This window comes from Rana temporaria, chromosome 6, assembly GCF_905171775.1.
Source record: "Rana temporaria chromosome 6, aRanTem1.1, whole genome shotgun sequence".
Taxonomy (NCBI): Eukaryota; Metazoa; Chordata; class Amphibia; order Anura; family Ranidae; genus Rana; species Rana temporaria.
The window spans coordinates 81,269,641-81,294,116 of record NC_053494.1 but is presented as its reverse complement, the minus strand read 5'-3'; the positions used below and the strand labels follow the sequence as shown (position 1 = coordinate 81,294,116).

At 46.8% G+C, this 24,476-nt stretch overlaps 1 protein-coding gene across 4 annotated transcripts in view; it reads right to left on the bottom strand.

Annotated features, from left to right (window-relative positions):
* The window catches only part of LOC120943578, a 276,900-nt gene that overhangs the window by 170,871 nt on the left and 81,553 nt on the right, over positions 1 to 24,476 (bottom strand). For 3 of the 4 annotated variants that reach the window (XM_040356956.1, XM_040356958.1, XM_040356957.1), the window contains exon 4: positions 15,473 to 15,607. The exons of the other annotated variant lie outside the window; for it this stretch is intronic. In XM_040356956.1, coding sequence (XP_040212890.1) covers positions 15,473 to 15,607 — 135 coding nt within the window. The remainder of the gene's footprint in view (positions 1 to 15,472; positions 15,608 to 24,476) is intronic. 4 annotated transcript variants of the gene reach the window in all.

Here is a 24,476-nt window from a genome sequence, read left to right as displayed (position 1 = left end):
CCTGACAGAGCCCTGCAATGGACGGATCTCATCCTCTAGTGTACTGATGCGTTGTTCAGCATTAGACACTCTATGGCTGAGGTTGTGGACATCCTGCTTCAGAAAGGATAAGTCCGTTTTAATAGAATCCATTTGAGTGGTCAGGGATGCATGGCTATGCTGGATGGCAGACATGATCTGAGACAGGGATGGCACTGTGGGGCCTACATCAGCAGCATCCATGTCAGTGTTCTCATGGTCAGAGTCCCTGGCTGGTGATATGAGGAAGGGGTCTTCTGGGCTCAGGATAGGGGGTGAACAGTGTGACTCACCCTTCCCTGCTGGTTTTTGCCTCGGTGTAGCCCTGGAGGAGGATGGCTGGCTGCATAAGCCTGCAGCATGGTGGTGACCAGCACCATCTTTCCCAGTTTCACATGGTGGGGGGTGCAGGACGAATCCTGAGGCTTCCTCCATTGGTGGGCCGTATTTGACCATCTCCCGAAGGGCACAAGGCTTCCTGGAAGCTGTAGGGATCGGTGGAATCCTCGGATGGCAATCGGTTCAGCAGGATTGAGGTAGGATTGTGTGCAGCATGGACAGAGCTCAGGCAAAGCACTTCCTCACATCATGGTCGTTGGCCACACCCCCCGCCCTCATTAATTTACTCGCCAAATGGGAGTAGGCGAGTGCAAATTTTAAGGGCTGATGTAAAGTAAGGGGGAAAAAAAGGAACAGGGGTGGGAATTGGCCCTAGAGAGCATATGCGGATGATCTATTTTTTTACTTCTCAAAACCACAGGAATAAATACTAGCATTAACGCAAGAAGTGAGATATGGGAATTTATCCTATTTCAAAATAAATTTAGAGAAATCCGTAATATTACCTAGCCATGTACAATTGTCACTGGCCAAACATTTGCAAAAAAACTATCCCTTTATATGGAACAGAGAATCGTTATCTAGGAGTACACATCACGGCAGATGCTAAACTTGTGTATGAACTTAACTACGGCTCTCTGCTTACAGAGATTATAGAGGGTTTACATAGATGGAGAGGCCATACACCAACTTGGTTTGGCAGGATTAACACCCTTAAAATGAACGCAATATATATTCTGAATACTGTACCTATTGCACTCCCCCAAACTTTCTTTAAAAAAAATACGCAGAGCATTTACATCTTTTGTATGAAAAGATGGAAATGCCAGAATAGCATATATGCTATGCTGCATAGGAATAGAAAGCAGGGGGGAATGGGGCTTCCGGATATAACCGTGTACTATAGAGCAATGTAGCTAGTATGCATTCTAAACTGGTGCCATGACTCTCCATATAAAGCTTGGGTTGCGACAGAGGAAAGCATGTCCGGTAGAAATCTAGCACCATGGATACCAACCAAGGCCAGGGGATTGTCAAAACGGACATCACCACCAACATTAAACACACCGGCAATGTGGGATAGAATGTATAAAAACGGCAAATGTGCGCCCAGAACATCCCCATTTGCTCCATTAGTTGAGAAGATAATGGAGCGTTTAATAAAAGATCACATAGATGAGTTCTTGCTGGAAAAAAAAACAAAGAACGATTTAAGCAACTGTCAGACAGCATGGATTCGTGAAAGACAGAAGTTGTCAGACAAACCGGATTTCTTTTTATGAAGTAAAACCTTGGACAGAGGCGTGGCTGTGGATGCGGTATACTTGGATTTTGCAAAAGCGTTCGATACAGTTCCTTACACACGGCTCATGTGTAAGGTAAAGTCTACAGGCTTGGAAATATAAGTTTGTAAATGGATAGAAAACTGGCTGAAAAGGCAGAATTCAGAGAGTAGTTAATGACTTACTCTGAATGGTCTAAGGTCATCAGTGGTGTACCTCAAGGTTCAGTGCTGGGACCCTTACTTTTTAATATCTTTATTAAGGATATTGGGTCTGGGATCAAAACTAACATTTCTGTCTTTGCAGGTGACACCAAGCTATGCAGTGGAATAACGTAATCACAGGATGTCTCCAACTTATAAGCCGACCTCAAAGCTCTGTCTAATTGGGCGACTATGTGGCAGATGAGGTTTAATGTTGATAAATGTAAAGTTAGGCACTTGGGGGCTAAGAATATGCATGCATCATACATACTAGGGGGAGTACAACTGGCCGGGGGGGGGGGGGATCAGTAGTAGAGAAGGATCTGGGGGTTTTGGTAGATCATAAGCGCAATAATGCATGCAATGCCAAGCTGCGTTTTCCAAAGCGAGCAAAGTCCTTTCTTGGAGAGAGAGAGAGAGAGAGAGAGAGAGAGAGAGAGAGAGAGAGAGAGAGAGAGAGAGAGAGCGCGCTATCCCTACGCTGAAGCCCCAGGTAACCATCGATCAATGATTGGGACATAAACCCCCCTTGCCACAGGCACCTTGCAAAGCTCTGATCTTGCTTCCTATTTTTCAAACTGTTTCATTGGACCCGGCAGTCAGAGAGCGGGGTGAAAGACACCCCTCTCTTTTTTTGCCTATGTTTATTTCTTTTGCATTACACCTGCATACATTCTGCACTGTATAATAAAGTGTTTTGGGGGTGGCCTAGGCCTTAGCCGATTAGAAGACTAGCTAAAAGGCCAAAATGCCAGCAGCTCACCCCCTTAACTATTCAACACTGGATGGGTCCAGCGATTTTCCTGTAAGCAACCGTTCATCCCCATATCAGGACTTTTAGTAGCTATGACAGCATTCCCGGCGTAGGCCCCGGCCACCCTCATGCTTCTACTAAACACTTGCGTGTTTTGTTATCCCTGCGTATGTTTTGACACAGCTCAGTCACTTATTCCGGGCAGACCCTCAGGGTTCCCTCTGTGCCCTAAGCACCTCTCTGGCACCCACGGTCCGTAATTCATTGCGTGCACCAATTCGGTTATAACTGGGATACACGTCACTTATAGGGAAGCCAGTGACCCAGAACATACTTGAGTTTGGCCCTATAGGTGATGCTCTAAAACTTTAAAGATCCGCCTACCTATATGGCGACTATGTGAGGTTTACCTTATCCAACCTAGTGCCCAATGGCAGGTATTCTTAGTCGTTTTGCTAGTAACTGCCTGGTTTATTTGTATTTTTATTGTTCTGTTTACCATGATGTTCATTTTTCTGGTTAACCAGATGTAACATGGCTTCTGACATTTTTTTAAAATTTGCTTAGCGGATTCCTCTAAAACCATTCCATGGTCTGACTCACTGGGTAACCCGGTAAACCAAAGCTTACTCCTATGTCCATTATCTTTACTGGTTATCCTTCTGGTCCTCCCCTATGTGGTGCCATCTGACTCCCTTTCATACCTCTGTCCCCACACAGCAGTCCCACAGGGCACTGGCTGACGTTCCGGATATCCCACCCCAATAGGTGGAATAGAATATATATTTGCCTCTGGTAGATTTTTGCACTCGCTACTTGAGTACTCGACAACCCTCTCTTTACTTCTCTCTCACTAACCCCCAGTGAACATCTCTCCCTGCCACTTACCTTTATCTGTACATTTTCCCCTCTCCCTCTTGTTTTTTCCTTTTTCTTTCTTCTTTTTTCCCCCTTCTCCTCCCTCACTTCCTTCCCGGGGCCGCGCTCATTCTCAATTACCAATCTATCGCAAATTAAAAACACTGATCGCAGCTGAGGTTACCTAACCAATCCAATCACCCCTTGTCTCCATTGTAGTACCAGTTCCTACAAATACACTATACAGGCAGGAAAGACTTTCAGAAAACAGCTTACCCTAAAATGTGTTTCACTGTAAAGGGTTTGAACATCCCAGAAAAGAGATCACAGGTATTGTCCGCCCCAAACACAAAGCCCACTTTCTCCTTCAGGAAACACATTTCCGTTTGGATGCAATACCTGAGCTAACCACATATCGAACGGCAGTACACTCACCAAATCCAGGCTCTAAAACCAAAAGGAGTATCCATTTTAATCTCTAAATACGCTGACTTCCAACAGTCCGATTCTCTAATAGACCCAGAAGGTAGATACGTTTTCCTCAAAGGCACCTACGCATCCAAACCTATTACAATGGCCAATACATACAGTCCTAATGAACACCAAGTTTCACTCTTTAGGAAGGTATGCGACTTATTGTCCACATTCCAGGAGGGCATAGTCTTGTCGTTAGGTGGGGATTACAATGTCCCATAAAAAAACCCGACAGTAGATGCCTCCACAGGCACAATAGTGCTTCCATACCGAGCACTTTGTCAGATGAAACTACAGCTGCAGAGCCTTTCCCTCCATGACACCTGGCGCACTTTGTTCCCCAACGACAGGGACTATACAATCTACTCTCCACCACACCTAAAATATTACAGAATAGACTACCACTTCCTTACGCAAACAGATCTACCCTTTCTCACACAAGCCTCAATTAGAACCAATGTTCATTTCTGATCACCACCCCATTACAATGACCCTCTCTACCCAAATCAACACATATGACTAAATCATGGAGACTGAATAGTTCCCTGCTAAATGATCCAGAAGCACTACAGCATATACGACCCAGTATTCAATTATACTTTGCAGAAAATTCCACTCCAAACATGTTCCGTCACAGTTTGAGAAGCCCATAAATGTGCAATACGGGGGGAATTTGTCTCACTAGCAACTAAAGCCAAAAAACACGCCAACACCACATTAAGTCACTGATAAAAACAACATTAGAAGGTTGGAAATTTCCCATAAACAATCATCCTCTCAAGCCATGCTCCAAGATCTAATACTCCAATACTTGCTTGATATATTAGGAAAACAAACTAAGAGATGCTATGTACTAAAAAATAGGATATTTTGTACTCACCGTAAAATCAATTTCTGAGTTCATGGACGGACACAGCAGCATTAACCTTAGGGGTTATATACCTTCCTTCTAGGAGAGACTAGGCAGAAAGAAACAGCACTTTAAGTGTTAAAAACACTTCTCTCAGTACAGCACCTCCCAGGGGATGTGTCCCCCAGGTACATCCCACTCTCTGGAACATCCAGCCTCAGTTCGTAGACAAGCAGTGCAAACAAAGGAGGGGTGGGTGCTGTGTCCGTCCATGAACTCAGAGAAATGGATTTTACGGTGAGTACAAAAAATCCTATTTTCTCTTCCGTTCAGGGACGACACGGCAGCATTGACCTTAGGGACGTTCCCAAGCAGTGTCAAAAAAAATTGAAGGGTGGGAAAAAAAAACACAGCAAACCAAGCTTCACCCCAAACAAACCAGAGTTCCTCAATGGAGGAACTTCAACCTTAAACTGCCGCCTGTAAAACCTTGCGGCCAAAGGAGGCATCCCAAGATGCACTCACATCCACCTTGTCACATTTTGAGAAGGTGTGGATTGACGACCAGGTCGCCGCCTTACATACCTGCAAGACAGATGCTTGATGACGGAAAGCACAATAGGCACCAATTGCCCTGGTCGAATGCGCCGTGACCTGAAAGGGAGGCACCCGCCCCTTTAGGGCATAGGCCTGGAGCACGACCTGTCTGATCCACCTAAAAATAGTGGCCGACGAGACCGCCAGACCTTTTTTAGGACCAGTCACCGACACGAACAATGAGTCCGACTTGCGAAAGGGAGCCTATGAGGGCTCATAGCATGGTAGAGATCACCGAGCCCGACAGACCTCGGTCCCTCAACACCTGGCTCTCAACAGCCACGCCGTCAAAGCCAGCGACTGTAAAGCAGGGTGAAAGATGGGACCTTGCGACAGAAGGTCTTCTCTCAGGGGTAGACGCCAGGGAACGTCTGCCACCAGATGCACCAGGTCCGCGTACCAGGGACGGCGCGGTCAATCTGGAGCGATCAGGATTGTTGGTATTCCCTCGGCTTCCACCCTGCGCAGCAGGCGAGGAAGAAGCTGAAGGGAAGGGAAAGCGTATATTAGGCGATAGTGACCCCAAGGCGCCACCAGCGCGTCCACCCACGGGTCTCTCGACCTGGTCACGAATCGTGACACCTTCCGATTGAGACGAGACGCTAGAAGGTCCACGTCTGGAGTGCCCCATTTTTGGCACTGACTGAAACACCTCCGGGTGTAGCGACCATTCTTGGTCTAGCTTTTGGCGACTTAGATAGTCGGCTTGCCAATTCAGCACCCCCGGAATGTACACCGCCGACAGAGCTAGAACGTAGCTTTCGGCCCACCGGAGGATGTGCGCGACTTCCGTCGCTGCAGCCGAGCTTCGTGTGCCCCCCTGATGATTGACGTATGCTGCCACTTGGAGAGACAACTTGGAGAGACAACTTGATTGCTCGGAGCTTAATACATTGATTGGAAGGCGGGACTCCTCCTGAGTCCAGCGCCCCTGGGCTGACTGGACACCCCAGAAACCCCCCCAGCCGGAGAGGCTGGCATCCGTCGTGATCACTGTCCAGTGACACGGCAGAAACGATTTCCCGATCGGGAGTACCGGAGACGTCAGCCACCACACTAGGGAGGACTTGGTCAGTCGACTAACCCAAATCTGGTAATTCAGAGACGAAGGAAGTTTGTTCCAACGTGACAGAATCTTTCTTTAACACTCGAGTGTGGAATTTGGCATACGGAACTGCCAACTCTGGGTCGCCAACCGCTGCAACGCAGATTGCAGAGTCTGCAGCTTTTCCGCTGGGAGAAAAACGCTCGCCTCCGAGGAATCCAGGACCAACCCCAAATATTCCAGCCGCTGAGACGGTACCAGCACTCACTTTTGGATATTCAGCAGCCAACCGAATTCTCGGAGGGTCGGACAGGTGACACACGTCCTCTTCCAATTCTGAGCTTGAGGAAGCTCTCAGAAGAAGGTCGTCCAGGTATCCCACGATAGCAATCCCGCGCTGCCGCAGCAGGGCCAGGATCGGGACGAGCACCTTGGTGAAAACCTGTGGTGCCAAAGCCAGGCTGAACTGGAGGGCCACAAATTGAAAGTGGTCCTCCCCAACCGCAAAGCGCAGAAACCGCTGGTGTTTCGCACATATTGGGATATGCAGGTATGCGTCCTTGATATCCAAGGATGCTAGGAAATCCCCCTGATGGAGTGCTGCTATTACTTAGCGAATCGACTCCATCCTGAATTTTTGCACGTTGAGAAAGCAATTGAGGGCCTTGAGGTCCAGGACTGGACGGACCCCATCCTTCTTGGGGACTACAGATTGGAGTAAAACCCCTGAAACCGTTCCATTGAGGGAACCGGTACAACCACCCCCCTGCCCAGCAGATCCCGGACAGCTCCTGACAGGTCCTTCAGGCGATCCGGAGGAAGCCGGAGGTTGGAAGGAAAAAATCTGTTTGGTGGACAAGAGAGAAACTATCTTGTACCCCGAGGAAACTACTTTGCAAACCCAAATGGTCGGAAAGAAGAGACCTCCGAGCCGCGAAGCCGGCCCCCCACCCGAGATGTGGGCGGGGGCAAACCTTTGTGCGGAGGCAGGCTTGTCCGCAGGCTTGTTGGGCTTGCGGTACCAGGGGCGCTTTTTCCCTTCAGTCGACGCCTTAGCACCCTGGAAATGTTTTCCTGCCGCACTTGGCGGGTGAAAAAAAAACGCTTGGGTGCAGTAAATGAGGGCCCTTGCTTACGGCAAGGCTCCTTAACCTTCCCAGATTGAGGGAGCAGAGTGCTCTTACCGCCTGTGGCATCTTTTATGATGTCATCCAACGACGCCCCAAAAAGCCGTTCACCCTTAAAGGGTAAGTCCACCAGGGACTTCTTAGAGGACTGGTCTGCAGACCAACACTTAAGCCACACAAGGCGGCGTAGTACCACCACGTAGGCGGAGGCCCTGGAGAGCAAGTGAAGCGTATCCAGGGCTGATGCACAGACACATTTTAGACCTGCACCAACTTGTCGGCCAGGTCCACACAGAGCTCAGGAGCATTATGCCCCTCCAGCTCCTGTACCAGGGACTTAGCCCGTTCGGTAAGTGTCTGACACCAGGGCCCCAGCCAAAACCGGTCTCACCGACGACCCCGCCACTGTGAATAAGGAGCGGACCACAGCCTCAGCTCTCTTACCTGCGGGGTCCTTAAAGGCGGGAGCCCCTTCCACAGGCAACGTGGTGGTCTCGTTCAGCCTGGATACCAAAGAGTCCACTGATCCACCTAAATTTCCTAAAAAAGTGGGTAACGGACCGCAAAGTATTTTGGTACTGCAAAAACTTTCTGCGGCCGATCCCATTCCTTGTATAACAGATCGTCCAGATACGGAACACAAAAACAATTTTGCGGTGCGGGGTGGCTTGTGGAACCCAAAAGGGACCGGCATGTCTGATGCCTCCGTCAAATCCTCACGTTTTTGAGTATCCCACACCGCAGTGATAAGAGCTCCAACAAATTCCTTATCCTGCTTCGACCCTGAAGCAGAGTCATCCTCACTGTCCGCGTCATCTGACACGACAGAACCAGGGCCAAATGCAGAAGCAGCACCTGATTCTGCGTGAAAGACATCGCCAGAATCAGGCTCAGGGAGGGGGTGCTTTTTACCCCCCTTTTGGCCACTTGCCGCTTCAATCCTGGCAACAAACGCCTCCAGGACTGCCGTCATAGCATCCAACGAGGCCACAGGAGCAGGGGCACTAAGGGTTAACTCTGGCATGGTTGGGGTAGAAGCCTCTGGTTCAGACTCCATGCTGTCCCACCTAAATATGCCACCTTAGTACTGCAGAAAAAACGGGACCCACCGGCCACCCTCCCGGCTTTCACAGAGAGCAGGGGACCCCCGGGGACTCATCACCCAGAACCAGGCTGTACCACTGTGCAGAGCTGAGAGTGCTGTGTCGTTCCCTCAGGAAGAAAAATCCGCGGTGTTGGTGCCAGTATTCGAGACACTAGAGGCCCAAAAAAAATTTAAATGGCCGCCGTCATGCAGAAAAACAGCATGCGGGCTACAAGAAAATGGCCGCCGACATAGAACCGCGGCTCCGGCAAAATGGCAGCCGTACACGTGTTAAACACACAGTGAAACACAGCCGACACTGTCACAGCACCAACAAAATTAAAAAATACAGTACCCCACAGCTGCACAGCCCCCCGGCAGTAGCAGAACACCCCCTCAGGTGGACCCCCCACCCACCCATAACGGGGAAGGAGGGAGAGGAAAGCAGGGCGGACGCCCAGTCGACCTTCCCAGGAATGCACCAGCCGAAAACACCCTGCCGAGGCAAGGGGATACTACTTACCCATCCTGCGACCACCGACTGGAGGCATTCCAGACAGACCCAACGTCCGCAGGTAGATACGGCATGACTGTCGGCCCGGCACACTGTGACACAGCCATAGAGACCGGTCATATGTGTGCCCTGGAACATGTAGTTCACCGGCCGCCCCTGGAGCAACGGGGCATGTCGTGGACGGCTGTCACGGAAGCATGAATCAGACCAACAACAGATAAAACCAAACAGCAAGGTTAAAGTCCAAACGGATGATCAGTCAGTCAGCAGAGTCTTCCACCGGAGCCAGGGTTCGATAGCCAGGAATGAGAGTCAGCCAAGCCGGAGTCCGTAACAAGAGAGGTGGTGAGACAAGCCGGGGATCAGGAGCCAGAAGGATCGTCCGTGGGAGCCGGGTCGGTAACCAAGAGCAGCAGCTCAATCTCAGGAGCATGTGTATACAAGAGGACCAAGCAAGGAACTGCAGCAACAGCCCTCCTATATATATGCAAGGCATCCAGCTCCTCCCAGTGGGAAGGAGGAGCCGCAGGGTGTGGTAAGTTTATAAGAACCCCAGGAAGCAAATATGGCCGCCAGCACATGTCAGATGTAAGAAGCCTGCAAAGAGGTAAGACCATGACAACGGCCTAGCTAAAGACCGGCACACGCTCGATGGCCGAACATGGGGGGACTACAAGGATCAAGATCCAGCCTGTCACCCAGTCGGCAGTTGATAGATCCCAGGATCCAAAAATGCAGGAACAAAATCAAATAAAGCAATAAAAAACGCAAAAAAAATCTCCAGAGCACATGGGCTCCAGAAAGGCCATGCCCTCTCCTGACGCTAGGCAGATTAAAACTGAGGCTGGATGTTCCAGAGAGTGGGATGTACCCGGGGGACACGCCCCCTGGGAGGTGCTGTACTGAGAGAAGTGTTTTTAACACTTAAAGTGCTGTTTCTTTCTGCCTAGTCTCTCCTAGAAGGAAGGTATATAACCCCTAAGGTCAATGCTGCTGTGTCCGTCCATGAACGGAAGAGAAAAATGTTCTATGAACACGGCAAAAAAAAGTGGGAGATTCCTAGCATGCACGATTCAGGCAGCCAAGGCTTCGTCCACGATCCATCACATACGAGACAAACAAGGCAGGTTCCTTTCCAAAAATAAGGATATAGCTAAAGAATTTGAAACATTATACTCAAACTTTACAACTTGGGGCAGGGCTGCCATGACCTTGCGTTGGCCCTTCAAGCTCCTGCACTGCCCAATTATAGGATTTTATAGCCCAATTTTGCGCCAAGCCGATTAGGACTCAACAAGCTGAAGATTTAGACAGTCTGCTTAATGCGGAAGAGTTAAACACGGCTGTTAACCAAATGAAAGTAGGGAAAAGTCCTAGACCTGATGGTTTTCCACTCCAATATTATAAATCCTTCCTAGATGTTTTATCACGTTCAACACTCTTACCCATCCTCAAACTTCCCCAGGCAGAATGTTGGAAGCCCATACAGCTGTCATCCCGAAGGATGGTAAAGACCCAACTCTAGTCTCTAATTACAGGCCCATATCACTGTTAAACGTGGATATTAAATTATACACCAAAATACTAGCTAATGGAATACTACCTCTCATACCCAACCTCATATCCCCCGATCAAGTAGGCTTCATACCAGGTAGGGAGGCAAGAGATACCACGCACACCTTAAACTTGCCTCATTGGCTTACTTCTTCTAAAACTCAGGGGTTTCTCCTCTCCCTAGGATGCGGAGAAGGCGTTCGACAGGGTGGCCTGGGATTACATGCAGGAGGTGCTGAAAGGTATAGGCCTTCAACCTTGCATGTGTTCCTACATTGCAGCATTATACTCCAACCCCTCAGCATGGCTGAAAGTGAATGGCCACCTGTCAAACGCCTTTACCATCAGCAATGGGACACGTCAGGGATGTTCCCTTTCACCCCTAATCTTTGCCCCAACACTGGAACCTCTTGATTAAGCTAAAGGCAAACTCTGATATAAAGTGGATCACCATAGTGAATAGACACGTTAAAGTCGTGGCGTTCGCCGATATCTTACTGTCACTACAGCATCTCGAGTTTCCTTGCCAAACCTACTACAGGACATGAAGCAGTTTTAAGACCTATGGAATCTTAAAATAATTTCTTCCAAATCACATGCCCTGAATATCTCATTTCCTCTGCAAGAAGCATTATATTGCCAAGAATCCTTCCCATTCATATGGAAAAAGGACTAACCTTTATCAAGATCCAACTGAACTTGAAAGATTGGGCCAGCCTTAACGTTTCCTGGCTTGGACGTTCAGCCCTAGTAAAAATGATTATCCTCCCTCGCCTACTCTACCTAATGCAGACGATCCCCATTCACCTTGCCATCCTTTACGCTATACAAAAAAGCATGCACAGCTTTCATTTGGAAAAATAGCACTCCACGTATCAACTACTCACGCCTCACACATGCTAAGAGCAGAGGTGGGATCGGACTACCTGATGTACACAAATATTCTTTAGCCTGTCACTTAAACAGAATGGTGGATTGGAGGGCCCACAGACACAAGGCTTGGGTTATTCTAGAAAACTCATTCACGGATACTTTAATACACACGCTTCCCTGGCTGAAACCCTCTTTGGCCCCAGAACCTGAAGGCACATCCTTTCATCCACCCCTCATTAACCACTACCATACAGGGCACTTATACACCTTCCCGCCCAGACCAATTTTTAGCTTTCAGCGCTGTTGCACTTTGAATGACAATTGCGTGGTCATGCTACACTGTACCCAAACAAAATTTTTATCATTTTGTTCCCACAAATAGAGCTGCTTTCTATTTTTGGTATTTGATCACCTCGGATTTTTTTTTTCTGCCAAAAAAAAAAGACCGAAAATTTAGGAAAAAAAAGTTTTGTAAACATTGTAAATAAGTACATTTCTCCTTCACTGACGGGGCGGCATGGACGGGCACTGACGGGGCGGCATGGACGGGCACTGACGGGGCGGCATGGACGGGCACTGACGCGGCGGCATGGACGGGCACTGACGCGGCGGCATGGACGGGCACTGACGCGGCGGCACGGACGGGCACTGACGCGGCGGCACGGACGGGCACTGACGCGGCGGCACGGACGGGCACTGACGCGGCGGCACGGACGGGCACTGACGCGGCGGCACGGACGGGCACTGACGCGGCGGCACGGACGGGCACTGACGCGGCGGCACGGACGGGCACTGACGCGGCGGCACGGACGGGCACTGACGCGGCGGCACGGACGGGCACTGACGCGGCGGCACGGACGGGCACTGACGCGGCGGCACGGACGGGCACTGACGCGGCGGCACGGACGGGCACTGACAGGTGGCACAAATGTACTAATGTATGTATTGTACTAATGGATGCTAATCAGTGCCAAACAATAATGCCTGCCAATCAATGATGCCCATTGTGGGCACTGATTGGCATCCATTATTTGTGATTGTCATCCCTTGTGGTCTAGGGTGGCATACCTGTGGTGGGCATCCCTGGTGGTCTAGTGTGTGCATCCTCGGGGGGTTGCGCTGATAATCGATCAGCACAAACCCCTCGTCAGAGGAGCAGCCGATCGGCTCTCCTCTACTCGCGTCTGACAGACACGAATGAAGAAAAGCAGATTACCAGCTTTTCCTGTTTACATCGTGATCAGCCGTGATTGGACACGGCTGATCACGTCGGAGATTCTTTACCTAAATCGGTGTTGCGGGGTGTCAGACCGACACCCTGCAACAACGATCCCCGGGGGCGTGCAGCGGCTCAATATTCTGAGGACGTCATATGACGTCCAGTCAGGATATTGAAACCACTTTACCGCCGTCATTCGGTAATAGGGCGGGCGGCAAGTGGTTAATAGCTATAAAGAAGAAAGAAGAAAGAAGAAAGAAGAAAGAAGAAAGAAGAAAGAAGAAAGAAGAAAGAAGAAAGAAGAAAGAAGAAAGAAGAAAGAAGAAAGAAGAAAGAAGAAAGAAGAAAGAAGGAAGAAGAAGAAGGAAGAAGAAGGAAGAAGAAGGAAGAAGAAGGAAGAAGAAGGAAGAAGAAGGAAGAAGAAGGAAGAAGAAGGAAGAAGAAGGAAGAAGAAGGAAGAAGAAGGAAGAAGAAGGAAGAAGGAAGAAGGAAGAAGGAAGAAGGAAGGAAGAAGAACTATAGAGCCGTACAAGCTATCTTCATACCCAGGCACGTTGACTCCCCTACGGGGAAATCCCGATTTCTCCCCCAGGGAGTCTGACATGTTTCTCCGAAGGGAATAGTGTAGTGGATATGCTAAAAATGGTCAAAGTAAGGTAATGAAATGCGCAAACACGTGCTCTATATCTTCTATGCATATTATTGCTTGCCATAGGAATAATTATACATAATCATAATTATAATACATAACCCCTTGCACAAATATTTGCTATCAGATTTGTATCATGTTCTGCAAAAACGGGAAATCGGTCTGCAACTAAGCTGGAATCAAGTTGGAGGAAAAGTCCCTGCAGCCGCAAGAAACCACAAGAAGCCAGACAGGGGCAAAACACAGACACAGCAACAAAATCTGCCAATTGTCTGGAAGAAAATATATATAGATGTATAAATAGCTATTGTTGCTTTGCACCTCCCTGACTTGAAATCGTTAGAAAGCTTACAGATCGTAACGTCACAAGATTATTACATATTCATGATCATGTTTAAATATTCATATCACAACCATATATAAATCAAGGAGCAGGAAATAAAAAGCAGAAGTAATTTCACACTGAAGTGTCTGTCAGTGAGTTTGTACTTTGTGTGCACACAATCGACTTATCAGATTTGGCCAGGAAGCAGATACCAAAAGCCGGATAGTTCAGTTTGGTCCAAAACAATGGCCCTATGAGGAAGTAGTTACACACCAATTCTTTCACAGGGGACACATACGCCCCTTCGAAGACTTGGTGTCATGTAATAAAACGTTGCCCTTCTGGACTTGCAGGCAATTGAGACACTTTTTTGCATCATGGGATCTCTCGGCTACATGGGGCAGACAGCTTACAACCTTCGAATCCTTACACACACGCACAACCCCTCAAAGACATGCAATATATCTATACACTCTAATCCAGGGAGATTCCCCTTCCCCGCCCCCCAAGAAGGATGCTTTAGGTCTGTCCTGGAAAAGAGACCTTAGAGTGACCCTTACGGATGATAATTAGGAGGACAGATACGAGTACATTCATAAAGGCTCTCTGAATGCGGCAATCCAGGAAAATTGCTACAAAATCGCAACCAAATGGTATAGAACCCCTGCTTGGCCATTTTCCCCCACAATCCCCAACATCTGCTGGAGATCAAGAAAGTGGTAGGCTCGATGCTCCCTATCTGGTGGGAGTGTACTTCAATCCAACAGTTTTGGAGAGAAGTGCACTCCCCAACACCACAAATCACTACATACACGCTAGACTATAGCCCGGCTCAATATCTACTGCACCAAACGACTCTACCTAGGAAACCGCATCACAAATAGCTTGCCATGCATATGGTCAATGCAGCCAGGCTCTGCATTCCTGTGCACTGGCGATCTAAGGATGCACCATCCATTAGCGAATGGCTTGTCAGGGTCTCCAAGATTGAGGAGATGGAGGAAATTGATCCATGTCTCCCATGAACGCCTACAAAAATTCACAACTGTTTGGGCTTGTAGGACTCCTTTCAAATCTACCGAAACCTACAAATCCTACTTCCCATCCCTTGATGTGACCACCTGATTGGTCTACTAGGAAACCCTATATACTTGCCCTAAATGGGGATTCAGGTCAGAGAGCGATCCCTACCCCTCCCCCTATGCCCCTCTCTAGTTTTCCTTTACTTTCTCCCCCTTTCACTTATTTATTTCTCCCTTTTCTTAAATATGACTAGACCCTACCTACCAGCACTTATCACGATGACCCATAATACAAGATAGAGGCTGACCATACCAGTACCAAAAATAGCACTGTTGAGACCTGCAGATATTGGTCTCAGTGGTACTGCATCAATCAGCCAAGTGGGTTGGCTTTGAAAAGATACAAATACTCATGTTTTCTTCACGTTTTGTGTTAATATAAGACCAATAAATCTCCAGGTAACAATGATTACTGAATAATTTCAACAGTTTCCCATACCATGTTGTTCTTACCATGCATCATCTTATTGTATTGTTTAGTCATGAAACTTATTCTAAAATGTTACGCTGACTGTATTGTATAGTATACTCATCTTAATTTTCTCCAATAAAAAAAAAATGGAGAAAAAATAAAAATCTATGCTTGGCTTTAGAAAATGAAAGAAAAAAAAAAAGTAAACTCACAAGGTGTCGGGTAAGTATTTCAGTATTATCTTCTTTGCACTGAATTAGGTTGATTTGTTGTGATAATTCTTGTATTCTTTGGTCAAAAGATTCCTTAAAAACAGTTTCTATTCTTCCTTGAATTAAACCAACAACCTGGTGAAGGAAAATAACAAAATTGTACACGTTATGGGTAGTACAAAAACATTAAAACCATTTACAAGAAATGGTTTCAGATGCGCACAACGCATTGCAGAAACAGTATGTACAGTTTACTTTGAAGATTTCACTTGCAGGTTCCAATAAACCTTGCAGTATGGGAAACCCGTGTTTGGTGCACTAATTTCCAGCAGGTGTCAATGCAATTCTAACCACACCCCAAACACACCATTTTCCAGCACTGGATTGCATGGTATAGAACTTGAGAAGTACTGCATGCAATATTTTTGCTGAATAGACTGAAAAATTGCAGAACTAGATGCAGTAGTGAATAGTTAAACCCCCTGTTGGTTTTTGCCATGTCCTGTTGTGGAACATCACCCCAGTTCCTGTGTTTTCATTTATAGGACATGGAAAAAACAGGCCAAGCATTGCAACTATGCACAAAAACATTGAAACTGGGTTGCAGAAAAATGGCAGCCGGTGCTCCGGACTGAATAGTCAATTTTAAATGTAGTAAAAGGCAGTTTATTGTACCACTCTCCAGCCGTTTGCTAACAATGATTGTCTGCAGGCAACGGTGAAGCATGATGGAGGTTCCTTATAAGTTTGGCACCAAATTTATTTTGCAGCAGGACAATGACCCCAAACATGCAATCTGTGTCATTGCGAACCATCTTAAGTGTAAAGATCAAGGAGTAGTGCATTTTCTATTTTGTTTTTACAATAAAAACAACCCAAAGGTTTATTGGAGTGCGGCTGTCCATTTACTAGCCTCTACTAAAGAGCAAGGAGTCCTGGAAGTGATAATTAGGCCACCACAGATCCCTGGTCTAAACATTGAGTCTGTCGGAGATAACAGACAGAAGGATTTGAGGCAGATTACATTCACAGAAGATCAGTGGTTAGTTCTCCAAGATGTTTGGAACAACCTACCTGCCGAGTTCCTTCAAAAAATTGAGTGCAAGTGTACCCAATAGAATTGATGAGGTTTTGAAGGCAAAGGGATTAAATAAAGACGAATAGATGAAGCATAGTGCGCCCTTTTCTTTTACACAAACTATACAATATCTCACAAAATTGAGTACACCCCTCACATTTTTGTAAATATTTTATTCTATTGTTTCATGTAACACGTAGTGAATGTACAGCTTGTATAACAGTGTAAATTTGCTGTTCCTGCAAAATAACGCAACATGCTATTAATGCCTAAACCGTTTGCAACAAATGTGAGTACTCCCCTAAGTAAAAATGTCCAATTGGGCCTAAAGTGAAAATATTTGGTATGGCCACCATTATTTTCCAGCACTGCCTTAACCCCTTAAGCCCCGGACCATATTGCTGGTCAAAGACCAGAGCACTTTTTGCGATTCGGCTCTGCGTCGCTTTAACCGACAATTGCGTGGTCGTGCGACGTGGCTCCCAAACAAAATTGGCATCCTTTTTTTCTCACAAATAGAGCTTTCTTTTGGTGGTATTTGATCACCTCTGCGGTTTTTAGTTTTTGCGCTATAAACAAAAATAGAGCGACAATTTTGAAAAAAATAAATATTTTTTTACCATAATAAATATCCCCCAAAAATATATAAAAAAAACAATTCGTTTCCTCAGTTTAGGCCGATACGTATTCTTCTACATATTTTTCAGGGGAAAAAAATTCGCAATAAGCGTTGATTGGTTTGCGCAAAAGTTATAGCGTTTCCAAAATAGGGGGTATTTTTATGGCATTTTTATTAATATTTATTTTTTACTAGTAACGGCGGAGATTAGCGTTTTTTTCAGTACTGCAACATCATGGCTGTCATGTTACATGATATTATTTTTATTATGTACTGTCGCTTTAATGCCTATCTAGTTTGTCTCTTGTGGCATTCCTTAGTTTGCATGCTGCTCAGTCTCCTCCCCCTCTTTGCTGTATCAGTCATTTTAATGCTGTAATTCATCTGACCTGTGTCTATTCTCTATACCTGCATGGAAGAATCGTTCTTTTACCTGTTGTAACTTGCATTCTACGGATCATACGACGAATAAACATCGCCAGATCTTCTTTCATGTGAGTTGTGACTGAGTAAGCTATCTGGAAAGGTGATTTGGGATGGATAATCTCTTCAGGGCAATGAGCTCCATGTGCTACTGAAAACCACATTCATAGCCTTTGTAGCCGATTCAGAATAATGGCGGACACTTGACACATTAGCATTTTTATAGCGATCAGTGCTATAAAAGTGCATTGATTACTATAAAAATGCCACTGGCAGGGAAAGGGTTAACACTAGGGGCGGGGAAGGGGTTAAGTATGTTCTCTGGGTGTGTTCTAACTGTAGGGGGGTGGACTCACTAGGGGAAATGACTGATCGCTGTTCATACATTGTATGAACAGACAGTCAGGCATTTCTCCCGACAAAACCGTAATGAGCGATCGCAGGTGCCCGGCGGCGATCGTGCCCGCTGGCCGCGGGAGTCAGGAGCGAGCGGGGGCGTGCTTGCGCGCGCCCCTATTGGCTGCTCGGCGAGATGACGTATAGCTACGTGCTCTCGCCCAGCAGAGCAGACCTGCCGCCATATAACTGCGGCGGCAGGTCGGCAAGCAGTTAACCCTCTTGGGCATGGAGTTCATCAGAGCTTCACAGGTTGCCACTGGAGATCCTCTTCCACTCCTCCATGACATCACGGAGCTGGTGGATGTTCGAGAACTTGCGCTCCTCCACAGATGCTCAATAGGGTTGAGGTCTGGAGACATGCTTGACCAATCACCTATACCCTCAGCTTCTTTAGCAAGGCAGTGGTCATCTTGGAGGTGTGTTTGGGATTGTTATTTGGAATACTGCCCTGCGGCCCAGTCTCTGAAGGGAGTTGATCATGCTCTGCTTCAGTATGTTACGTTACAATACATGTTGGCATTCATGGTTTCCTAAATGAACTGTAGCTCCCACCACCATGCTTGACTGTAGACAAGACACACTTGTCTTGGTACTCCTCACCTGGTTGCTGTCACACACGCTTGACACATCTGAACGGTTTCCTCGGCTGGGAACCAATATAGTTTTTTTATTCTATTATTTTCAGCCTAGAGGCGCGATCTGGGGACTTCTAGACCCCAGATCTCACTGTAAAAAGGACCTGTCATGCCCTATTCCTTATTACAGGGTATGCTTACATTCCTTGTAATAGGAATAAAAGTGATAGAAACAAATTAAGATAAGAAGGGGGGGGGGGGGGGAGTGTCAAAATAAAAGAAAAACAGCAACAATTATTTTTCAAAGCGCCATATTCAGTATCCAATTACTCGGTGCAACATCATCGTTGACATTATTAAAAAAAATTATTGAAATAATCAGGAAAACTTTCGTGTTTTTTTTGGGGGGGTCTCTGCTAAAAAACAAACAAAAAAAACATGTTTGGGGTTCTGAGTAGTAATCTAGCAAAAAACATGATTTGTACATGTATGAGGGGAGTGCCAAAATAGGCCCAGTATGGAAGTGGTTAAATAGTCAAGTAAATACATATTTTTTTACACAAGTTAGTTGGCATAAGTGTTAGGAGTGGGGAAGAGAAAATTAAGACTAGTTAGACATGGTTGCAGAAAGTCTGCCTTTGTAAGGTAGGCCATTTGTTGTGTGCCTGAGATTGAACGAGAATTAGATGCAGAGACTGGTGTTATAACAGGGTCCTTCTACACTGCAAGGGAAGCATTTTACATTGAGTAGTTTTAGTGTTCCACGGGCCTTCAGCAGAGAGAATGTTTTCTTTTGCCACGGTTCCCACCATTGCCATCAGTTAAGTCATTTCCCTGTGGGTTACTCACAGGAAAGGGTATGTAAATGTGCAAGCATGTCCATGACGGAGACTGCAGCAACCCAGGTGTTGACTGTCCTGTAGAAAAGGCATGGTTTCCTGATTTTTAGAGCACAAATGCATGCACTGTAGGATACAGAGTAGAGAATGTAATGGCATTAACCACTTCAGAGCCGCGCTATAGACAAAATACGTCCACAGCGCGGATCTGAATTGCCAAGTGGACGTCCCTGGACGTCCTGTACTTACCTGCTCCTGCGGGTACCCTCGAGCACGAATCGCGGGTACAAACTGTTGGCCGTGTCCATCGGACACAGCCAATCACAGATAGTGCTGAATGGCCAATCACAACGGCCATTCAGCACTCGATCTAGCCGTCCAATGAGAGATGATCTCAAATGTAAACAAATGAGATCATCTCTCATCGCCGGCTTTCTCTCCTCACACACAGACCGCGTGTGAGGAGAGAATCAAAAGTGAGTGACAAAACAGATACAGTTCGTTACAGTGAGCGAAAAACACGCGATTACAGTGCCAACAGCCCCTGCCAGTGACCCCTTTGCCAGTGCAATCACCCAGTGCCACCTACCTGCCACTGCCATCAGTGCCACCTGCCACTGCCATCAGTGCCACCTGCCCCTGCCATCAGTGCCACCTGCCCCTGCCATCAGTGCCACCTGCCCCTGCACCAGTGCCATCTGTGCAATCTGCCATCAGGGCCACCTGCCAGTGCAATCTGCCATCAGGGCCACCTGCCAGTGCAATCTGCCATCAGTGCCACCTGCCAGTGCAATCTGCCATCAGTGCCACCTGCCAGTGCAATCTGCCATCAGTGCCACCTGCCAGTGCAATCTGCCATCAGTGCCACCTGCCAGTGCAATTTGCCATCAGTGCCACCTGCCAGTGCAATCTGCCATCAGTGCCACCTGCCAGTGCAATCTGCCATCAGTGCCACCTGCCAGTGCAATCTGCCATCAGTGCCACCTGCCAGTGCAATCTGCCATCAGTGCCACCTGCCAGTGCAATCTGCCATCAGTGCCACCTGCCAGTGCAATCTGCCATCAGTGCCACCTGCCAGTGCAATCTGCCATCAGTGCCACCTGCCATCTGTGCCATCAGTGCCAACTGCCATCAGTGCCAACTGCCATCAGTGCCATCTGCCCATGCCATTTGCCGTCAGTGTCATCAACAACAAGCTAAACGGTCATTTTCACTCGAGGAGGCGTATGAAATTATTGCGGCCGATGGGAGCAACGGGGAGCTCCCCCATTCGGATTGGTCTGCAAATTCAGACGCCGAATCTGACGTTGACTACGAGCCGGTAGTCAGCAGTGGAACAGAGACATCGGAGGAGGAGGGGGAGGAGGAGGGGGAGGAAGAGGAGGAAGAGGAGGAGGAGGAAGAAGAAGAGGAAGAGGAGGAGGGTCCGCCCGTCAGACGAAGGCGTATAGCTGAGGAGGCAGTGCCATCCACCAGCACCGTGGTGCCATCCACCAGCACCCGTGTTTCATCCACCAGAACCGCAACACCTCGTCAAGCAAGGTCACGTACCAGTAGGTCCCATGCCAGCCTTCCCTATTCCCTTCAGTACCCCTTGTGGCTTCCTCCTAATTCAGGAGAAGCCAACATTCCCCCTTTCACGGCCCAGCCAGGAGTCCAAGTGGACACAGAAAATTTTGCCCCGATCGATTTTTTCCATCTAATTTTTACAGACGACATGCTTGCCTCAATTGTTTCCCAGTCCAATCTCTATGCCGAACAATTTCCAGTCACCCCACGTCCTATTATGCCCGTCCCTTCCAATGGAGACCCGTAACAGTGGAGGAATTCAAAAAAATTTTGGGCCTCGTATTTTGTATGGGACTTAACCACAAAAACGAAATACGTTCATATTGGTCAAAACGCCCCATCTATCACATGCCCATCTTTTCCTCAAAAATGCCCAGGTCCAGATATCAAATGATCATGCGATGTCTACATTACAGTGACAATACCCAGTGCCCTCCCCGAGATGACCCAAATTTGGACAAACTTTATAAAATTCGGCCGCTTCTTGATTATTTTTCCCAAATTTTCCCCCAGTTGTTTACCCCGGACCAAAACATATGTGTTGACGAGTCACTTGTAAAGTTTTCTGGCAGGCTCGGCATAAAGCAATTTATTCCCTCCAAAAGGGTCCGCTATGGGGTGAAACTCGAACAAATTATGTGACCGTGCCACCGGATATACGTATGCCTTCAACGTATATGAAGGAAAGGACAGCCAGCTACACCCCCCTAATTGTCCAGACTACATTGGGACCAGCGGGAAAATTGTTTGGCAACTCCTAAACCCACTAATGGAGAAAGGATACCATCTGTATGTGGACAATTTGTATTCAAGTTGCCCCTGTTCCGAAACCTCTATAGAAAAAAAGACACCCGCATGCGGCACCGTACGGTCGAACCGGAAGGGCTTTCCTCAAAGCCTTGTCACCAAAAAATTAAAAAAAGGGGAGACCGCGAGTGTACGCAATGAGGAAGTTCTGGCCGTGAAATGGAGGGACAAAAGGGAGGTTACGTTCTTTCTACCATCCACAAAAACACATTTGTTACCATCAGGAGGAGGAATGGGCAAATCCGGAAACCGAAATGTATTCAAGATTACATTTAGTTCATGGGGGGTGTCGACTTGAACCACCAGATGCTGGAACCGTACCTTTCCACAAGAAGATCATACCAGTGGTACAAGAAAGTTTCTATTTACCTATTCAATTTGGCCATGTATAATACTTATGTAATTTATCGGAAATCCACTCCAAGACCCAAATCCTACCTTTATTACCAGGAGGAAGTCACCACTGCCCTTTTATACCCCAGCAACCCACCAGCAAACATTCGTTCCGATGTGGTTAGCCATCTTTACGAGCGCCACTTCCCAGATAGAGTCCCTCCCAGACCAACAGGCCAAAAACGTCAAAAGAAATGGCGGGTGTGCTCCAAAGGAGGAGTGAGAAGAGACACTACTTATTATTGTGCCCAATGCCCTTCCCAACCAGGCCTCTGCGTAGTTGACTGTTTCCGCATTTACCATTCCTCACTAAATTATTAGTCCCTTCCTGCCATTTACCTTCACACCCCTTATACTTCTGCTTATGACCCTGGCTTGTTATTTGACCACGATTCTGCCTACCGATTCTGTTTATACCTCTGCCTGATATGGAACTGACCCTGGACTGTTATTTGACCACGCTTATGCCTACCGATTCTGTTTATACCTCTGCCTGATCTGGAACTGACCTTGGACTGTTTGACCATTCTTTTTGCCTGCCTCTTGAACTGATCTTTTACCCTGCCAGTGGACTAGTGGGATTCATAGCACAGGGGACTCACATGTGAGGGGCTCCAGAATTGTTTTTCTGGATGAAGAAAACTATTGTTTGTTTGTTTTCTCATTCTAGATTAGGGTCTGGTTGCCCGGAGGCTTTAAAGAGATTTGGGTGGGAGAAGCCTCTACCCCTGTCCCCATTCTGTCCTGAACGAGGCCCTACTTCTGCCTGCTGCCTGTAGGACCTATGCCATCATGCCTGTGGTGACTATGGACAATATCCCTGCCTGTTGCCTGGACAATTGCATTTTCTTTTGCTGATCAAGTCCCTGCCTGCTGCCTGGACCAGTGCTATCGTCCCGTGGACAACTGCGCTACTAAAACCACAGGTACATTTTTTTGTTTACCCTTTGCTTAGCATAATGTATTTTGGGGTGTAATTCTTGTCATGTGCATGCTATGTGTCCCTAGAACACCTGTTGGTGTTCCTTGCATGTTGGGCCTCTGTATGTGGTCAGGCTGTGAAAAAGTCCCACACATGTGGTATCGCCATACTCAGGAGTAGCAGAATGTATTTTGGGGTGTAATTGTTGCCATGTACAGGCTATGTGTTGGCAATATCTTATAAATGGACAACTTTGCATAAAAAAATTGCGTTTTCATTTTTTTCCACATTTTCCAAAAACGTTTGGAAAAAAATGAATCGTTCAAGAGACTCATTATGCCTCATATATTATACGTTGGGGTGTTAGCTTTCCAAAATGGGGTCACTTTGTGGGCATTTCCATTGTCCAGGTGCTCCAGGGCCTTCAAAAATGTAATAGGTAGTCAACAAGTTAGATGTGTAATTTATGCTCCTAGAACACCTGATGGTGCTCCCTGCATATTGGGGCTCTGTATGTGGCCAGGCTGTAAAAAAGTCCCACATATGTGGTATCGCCATACACAGGAGTAGCAGAATGTATTTTCGGATGTCATTTGTGGTATACACATGCCATGTGAGAGAAATAACCTATTACAATGACAATTTTGTGAGGGGGGAAAAAAAAAATATTCATTTTGCAAAGAATTGTGGGAAAAAATTACAACATCAAAAACCTCATCATGCATCTTACTAAATACCTTGGAATGTCTACTTTCTAAAAAGGGGTCATTTGGGGGGTATTTGTACTTTCCTGGCGTGTTCAGGGCCCCAAGAAATGAGATAGGCACCGGTACAACAGGTGTGATAATTTTTTTATGATTTGCACCATAGCTTGTAGACTCTCTAACTTTCACAAAGAGCAAATAATATCCACTAATTTGGGTTATTTTTACCAAAGACATGTAGCAGTATAAATTGTGGCCAAAATTTATGAAGAAAAATTAATATTTTGCTAAATTGTATCGCATAAACTAAGAAAAATTCATTTTTTTTCAAAAAAAATTTGCCTTTTTTCATTTATAGCGCAAAAAATAAAAAGTCCAGAGGTGATCAAATACCACCAAAAGAAAGCTCTGTTTGTATGAAAAAAAGGACAAAAAATTCATTTGGATACAATGTTGTATGACTGAGTAATTAACATTCAAAGTGTGAGAGCGCTGAAAGCTGAAAATTGCTCCGGGAACGAAGGTGGTTTAAGTGCCCAGTAAGCAAGTGGTTAATATATCACAGTTGCTGTGGGGATAAATTGGATGGTCCAATAGTTGAATGGAAATTGAGACTTTGTCAACAACCAAGTCACATGAGTTAGGAGGGTGCCCATGGTCTTTCCCAGCCAGGCAT